Source organism: Lepeophtheirus salmonis, chromosome 13 (genome assembly GCF_016086655.4).
Source record: "Lepeophtheirus salmonis chromosome 13, UVic_Lsal_1.4, whole genome shotgun sequence".
Classification (NCBI taxonomy): Eukaryota; Metazoa; Arthropoda; class Copepoda; order Siphonostomatoida; family Caligidae; genus Lepeophtheirus; species Lepeophtheirus salmonis.
Window position 1 is genome coordinate 38,555,957 of NC_052143.2, and position 6,229 is coordinate 38,562,185.

General features: G+C 31.0%; 1 protein-coding gene and 1 long non-coding RNA gene across 2 annotated transcripts; one reads left to right on the forward strand and one right to left on the reverse strand.

Annotated features, from left to right (window-relative positions):
* Positions 1-1,405: 1,405 nt before the first annotated feature.
* LOC121128250 (uncharacterized) lies at positions 1,406-4,311 on the reverse strand. The gene is made up of 5 exons (XM_040723832.2): positions 4,194-4,311; positions 3,910-4,139; positions 3,624-3,834; positions 3,180-3,283; positions 1,406-2,050 (listed from the first exon to the last, which is right to left on the reverse strand). The coding sequence occupies exons 2-5, from the start codon at positions 4,129-4,131 to the stop codon at positions 1,514-1,516; spliced, it is 1,074 nt and encodes a 357-aa protein (XP_040579766.1). The 5' UTR covers positions 4,132-4,139; positions 4,194-4,311; the 3' UTR covers positions 1,406-1,513.
* Positions 4,312-4,855: 544 nt separating this feature from the next.
* Positions 4,856-5,194, forward strand: LOC121127417 (uncharacterized). The gene is made up of 2 exons (XR_005867833.1): positions 4,856-4,901; positions 4,972-5,194. It is a non-coding gene; the product is annotated as an uncharacterized lncRNA (long non-coding RNA).
* The last annotated feature ends 1,035 nt before the right edge of the window (positions 5,195-6,229 follow it).

Below are 6,229 nucleotides of genomic sequence, written 5' to 3' on the forward strand. Positions count from 1 at the left end.
TTTATTTGCATAAATTATAATAATTTTTGTAGCCAGAGCAGGTACGACTCCGCAGGCCTGGGTAAAACTATGCATATGATGCAGTCAGGGTTATGATTACATGATCGGATATGTGAGAGAGTCAGATTCAGACAACAACCAATTAGAGGAACGAGAAATTTAACGCAAAATTATGATAATAATTCCCCTTGAATCTTGCAACAAAGAATAAATAATTTTGTGCCAAATTGCGAAATCCTGATATTCCATTTATGTAAAAGGTTGGACGTATAATTAGTGGCGTCGATGATAAGATGCCTCTATCTAACAAGACTCCTGAATATTCCGCTAATATCAAATTTACTCCTACTACTAATGTGGACGTTAAATGGTCTTTTTGTATGTTTAAAACTACCAATACTGATCGAAGGTAAAAATTAAAGGAAGAAAATCTTTACTCATCGATATAATATAGCAAAAATTATGATAAATATTAAACAACACGTAATCACTTTAAATTATCCTCATAAACCTATATTTTTAATTAAATACGAATTGCTCAATTTTGATATTTTGGTTGCTCATTTGGGCCAAAAAATCATATTCATATCTTAAGATTGAGGAATTGATATTTAACAATCCCGCAAGCCTGGGTTAGATAAATTAGGCTAGGGTAGGGTCTTATACGTGTTTTTTGGGATTGGAAGTCTGTCCCAAGAAATGGGATGAGCTTTTCAAATGTTGGATATCGAGACTTTTCACCCACGTTATAAATTGCATCATAATTAAAGAAGAGCTCAAAGACTTCATCCAATGGTTTTAAGAATAAAAAGACTTTATTGAATACTAGTTCATACAAACCTATATTTGAATTAAATTAAATTAATATGTACTGAAAGTGGCTAGATTTGTAGAATTATATTTTTTTTGGAGTGATTAAGGGGGAGAAAAGTAAGAAAATTAGAGAAAAAAATATCTTAATCTGTCCTTTAAAATAGTTAATTTGTATCTACAACACGGATATAAGATTGTAAAGCGATGTAATAACATATTTTTAATACATTTTAGGGTTTTACATAAATAAATAATAAAACAAGCCAAATTAGGCGTAAAATTTTTATAGCCATTAAGGTTCCACACCTACAATTTGTTGGTCCCCTTTTGAGATCCAATAGTTCAGTATTTTCCTTAATATTCATAAAAAGGGTTTTCATTATTATAAAACTTGGTTGTTTATGCCCCAAAATGTACGACATCAAAATGGTGACGTAAAATAGCTTTTATCAATTTCGAATTTTACAAGAATAAATATGAAATTTAGAAACTTTAAAGGGTCCTGCGCAGAGGCTCATAAACATTAGTGAACATCGCTCAAATTTGTTAAATCTTAATTTTTTTCCAAAAACACAAGAAAAAATTGAAGAAACTGTTTTAATGTACATATTTTATTTAACAACTTTCTTGAACAAAAACTTATATATAGATATATATTTAACAATGATGGGCGGATTCTTTCCTAACTCCTTAACCTCCATTACTTCTTCTTTTTTGAACTATTTCTTTCATTTAATAACCCCACATCCATTCCCGCTGGAACAAGTTGGACCGAATCCATCTTTCTGGGTTCCATATAACAACCATTAAAAGGAATCACAGGACATAAAAGCTTTGCACAAACGACTTTAGAGACTGGAGTCTTTTGACTCATTGAGAGATCTTTCAATTTGTTCAAAATTAAGGTATTATCTTCATCATGACTTATGTCATCATCAGTATATTCATTGTTGTCTTTAGGAACACACCAAGACGAGCTGCTGTTTTCATGACTTGATAAAGAATCATTCAAGATATTATCATCCTTGAATTCATGGACCGAAGGTCCGCAGAAGCTCATATCTCTTTCCATCTTGTCTCCCAAGAACAGTGCTAAACGATTATCAATGAGTAAATCGTGTAGATTGATTTTTTTATTCATGGTGAGGAGTGTCAAATGCCCATGAACACGACCGGATTGATCCTCATTCCAAAAAGTCACTTTACCCAATTTTAATGGGCAAGAATTTACATTATCCTAAATTGGAAATCCAGATTTATATTATCATTAGTGTTGAGATTCGGCACTAATCGATTTTTTTTTACAGCTCGGTCTTAAGTGATTTTTCTTAACAAATCTAGACCGATATTTTAAATTGTAGACGTTTTTTTGTTTTTTTTTTGTATCTAAAAAGATAATTTCTATTTTCTGGGACCTATCAAGAAAGAATTGTTTTTGTGTGTGTGGACCAAATTTTACTACGAGACCAGTTCCTACTCAAACTTGGAAAATAACAGTCTCAGACTGGTCCAGGATTCCCAGACCGAACCCCAACACTTATAATTACAAAAGAAAAAAAACACTTTTAGTCTCCCTCTATATCTATTTCTACTAATAATTGACGCACTATTTAGGAATCAGTTATTAATTTTTTCGTATCAAATCTACTTTTTGAGATTGCTGGATTTGAATCTTTTGAGTATTTTTACTCATTATAAGTTTGAGACAACTTTGAGTAAGAAAACAAATCAATCAACCCATTTTCTGTTAATTGTTTTCTAATTTTCAATATTGGTTAATATTTCATGTCGTGATATAATCAAATCCTGAGAAAATCTAATTTAAAGGTTTGTTTGGAAAAGAATAACGTCTCAATTTTACATTTGTTTTTAATCCTAAGTAAATCATTTAATGGGTAAATAATTATTATTTATCTTTCATTTCTAAAAAAATACATTCATTTCCTGGACGGAGCTCGTAAGTAAAGCTATATATCCAACAAGAAATAACTACAAAAAATCTCACTTAAAAGCGGCTCTCACGTTCAATCAACTAGCTCGTATCTAAAAAAACCACACTAACGTTGGGATACGCGAATCTTAAGGTATTATTACTGTAATTGGCTATAATATGTTTAGTTAAGGAGTTTTACTTATTATGTTCAAACTTATAAAAATGATAGAAATACTCGGAAAAATTGTAATCGAAAATTGTCGATAATCAGATTTTATACTTTTTAGAGATTTGTAACGTCAAGTATTACTAAAGTTAGATATGGAAATTTCAAGACTTTTGAAAGAGTAAAACTCTGTTGATTGTGTCATTATTCAATAAACAGATTATGTAAAAAAAAAACAAAAAAAACGAGAAGTAACTCAAATCATACCCTAACAAGCTTGAAAGCCATTTCTGACCAGTAACATGAGGCAGAAAGCTCGATAGTCTTCATTCCAATGTTTCTATTCATTTGGTAGCTTATAGGACAAAGTCCTGAAAGGCAAAATATTTTGTATGATACATAAACAATAGTTTTAATTCAATTTAAATAATCAGGGCCGGCCTTTGACTACTCTGCACACAGTGGCCCCGCTCTAAAATAGGCCTCTGATCTTAAAAAAATATTCTTTATAAATAAGGATTTGAAAGTGAGAAATGCCTTTTCTAAGAAATAGTTCATTTGAAATATATTCTCTAAAAACAGAGCCTGCATTTTATTTTATAAAATAATTTATGATTCGTCATTAAATTCCTTGTCAATTCTATTCAAATTGGGATTGGGCATTTCATGTAGGGATCCGAAATGTTTAAGGACGGCCCTGCAAATAATTACCGGCTAGAAGGAGTTGAAATGCCATAGGCGGAAATGTAACCATTTCAGAATTCAAGAGTTTACGGACACAAGACTCCACAGGAACCGTGGGAAGGAATTCTCCATAATCGATAAGGAAAATTTGAACAAAAAGATCTCCATTTATGCGTACAACATTCACTATTTCTCCTCTATACCAATTCTGATGAGAATCATGCTTTCGACAAGCCACCTATAAATATAATGTACCAACAATTATTTAGTATAATTACTATTAATTAAATGTGGAGTGTAATCCGCTCATTACTCGAATTCCAACTCTTATGGTGGGTATTAATTCCGAGATATCCTCTAAAGCACCTCTCACGTTGTATTTTTCTTGTAAATTGTATTCCATGTCAAAGATTTTGCCAAATTGAGTATCTGTGATTTTAGAACCCAAAGGCATCTTTGTGACCCAAAATGTATTTGGAGTCATAACAGTTCCAACCCGAACGAAATAGTCTCCTTCATCTCGATACGAAGCCATTTCTAGAACTTAATATTAAATATTCAAATAGTATTGTTATTAATTTTATACTTTATGTTTACCTCTTAGTTACAATTGGATAACTACAAACTAGAAAGGTTATGTTAAAAATACAAAGGATTAAAGTACTCTGTAGTGTGAATACTACAATATCCAAACAGTCCGGCTAATTAGTTCCGGATGTATGACAAACTCTTTCAATGCAAAAAAGTAATATTCTATTCTTTTTTGCATAAATAATGGATCTAATTAAAAGGATCATCAAATGAAAATTTTTCTACAGCTCAAGAAATCAGGACTAAACAGACTATTGTCATATTTAGACTTTATTCACAATTAGTAACGAACTGTTGTCTTTACCCCAGGCATACTTTCATTTGTTTAGGTTCTGGCATGGGACGGACTTATATATATTAATGCAATGTCAGAGGCGCCCCCAGGTCCCCCCCTCAAAAAAAAAGAATTTTTTTATTATCAAGGAAAAATAAAATTAAAATGATTTATTATCTAAGAAAACGTAAACCCCCATAATATCATCATGCGGACGCACTAATGTACGGACCAATGGCCGGGACATACATTTGTTAATTGACTTATTCGAACAAAATCCAAATAAAACCTGTTAAAAGAAAATAACAAGATCAAAAAATATGTTTATTATTAATTTCAAAATACTAAATAGTAAAATTGAACATACCCCCTTCAGTGCCAACCTTAAAACGCTGCTCAAAAATGTATTGGTACACAGAAACTTATTTTCTTCGCTAGAGGTACTCTTTAGTTATTATTTGGAGATATAATTAGCGATTATGATGTTATCTAATATATTTTACTTTTTAGAAGATGTTCATTCGAAGTCCGGAAGACGGATTTCGCTCAACTAGAGAAGATTTGTACAATTTGGGGGTTTATTAACCCTATTATTTATTTATTCTAGTTCAAAGATAATGGTATTAATCACAAACGTACATTCTTACATCCATGCTTTTTATTCTCCTCATTAATTATTCTCTTATTTAGTCTTCTTTTATCTTATGACAAATAAACTCTATTTCCGTATTAATTCCCTTTCTACAACCAATTCCTTTCGATTCCGTGATTTTCAGTTACTCGGTTAATTCTTTGTGATTTGGCGACGAGAATAGAATATCTCTTTAACGGTCTTTCATTATATTTAGAAAAACACCACAATTCTATTATTATATTTTTATCAAATACGAAAAGTTCATTAGGCAAACATTGGATTTGGAGTACAATTTTGTTTTATTTCCATAAATACAAGGTCCTTTCAGTAGATAGTAATTTTCGGAACTTTTCATATTAATTGCCTACAAAACCTTTTTTTTTCTAAAAACTGAATTTTAGTAGGTTGTTTTACCATTTACGTTCAAGTCTAGTGACTTTTATTAATACTTAATTACTCATTTATTATATTAAACTTAGAATTGGAAATAATCTATTCTCTGCAGTTTACAAAATTAAGTAATAATTACGCCAACGACAATTTTAAATATAAATTAAAATATTAAAAAATTAATAGACTGGGTGGAAACTTGAAGCTTACACACTTGAAAAGAAATAAACAAATAGCCTGCCATTCTTTAATTATCCATTTAACAAAAATCTTAATTCATCTTTTTCTAATACATAGACGATGTCAAATTGATTTATTCTATTCAACCAATGTTACTAGAAATACCAGGTTAGACCATAACGCGTGTACGAATGATGTTTGACTTCTTCTACGGTTTTTTATATTCACGTCATAAAATATGATTGGTTGCATGTTTTGTATAAATCTGTTTCTGTTGCCTAGCAGTCGGGGGTACGATACATTAAATTGAAAATTCTACAATAGTGACGCCATAGACTATGAGTGGTTGCGTGTTTTGTTAAAATCTGCCTGTCACCTTTTCTTGGAGCTCATCAACCATAGCTAATCCTTAAGTGATAAAAAAGTAACATTTATTTACTATGTAATATTGAAAAACCTAATGATCATACCCAAGTCTTTAAGGGAAGAAACTAATGCCAGGCAAACTAGTTGCGAACCATCCAAAGCTACTACTCCCGTTGTTGTGCCCATTTAAGCACTTGT

What these genes read in the sequence shown, in the direction of transcription:
- LOC121128250 (XM_040723832.2), bottom strand. Translation starts at nt 4,131, where the DNA reads ATGGCTTCGTATCGAGATGAAGGAGACTATTTCGTTCGGGTTGGAACT. An exon ending in CCATAAGAGTTGGAATTCGA is followed by an intron (nt 3,835 to 3,909) that starts GTAATGAGCGGA and finishes TTATATTTATAG; the next exon opens with GTGGCTTGTCGAAAGCATGA. An exon ending in ATTTCAACTCCTTCTAGCCG is followed by an intron (nt 3,284 to 3,623) that starts GTAATTATTTGC and finishes TTTGCCTTTCAG; the next exon opens with GACTTTGTCCTATAAGCTAC.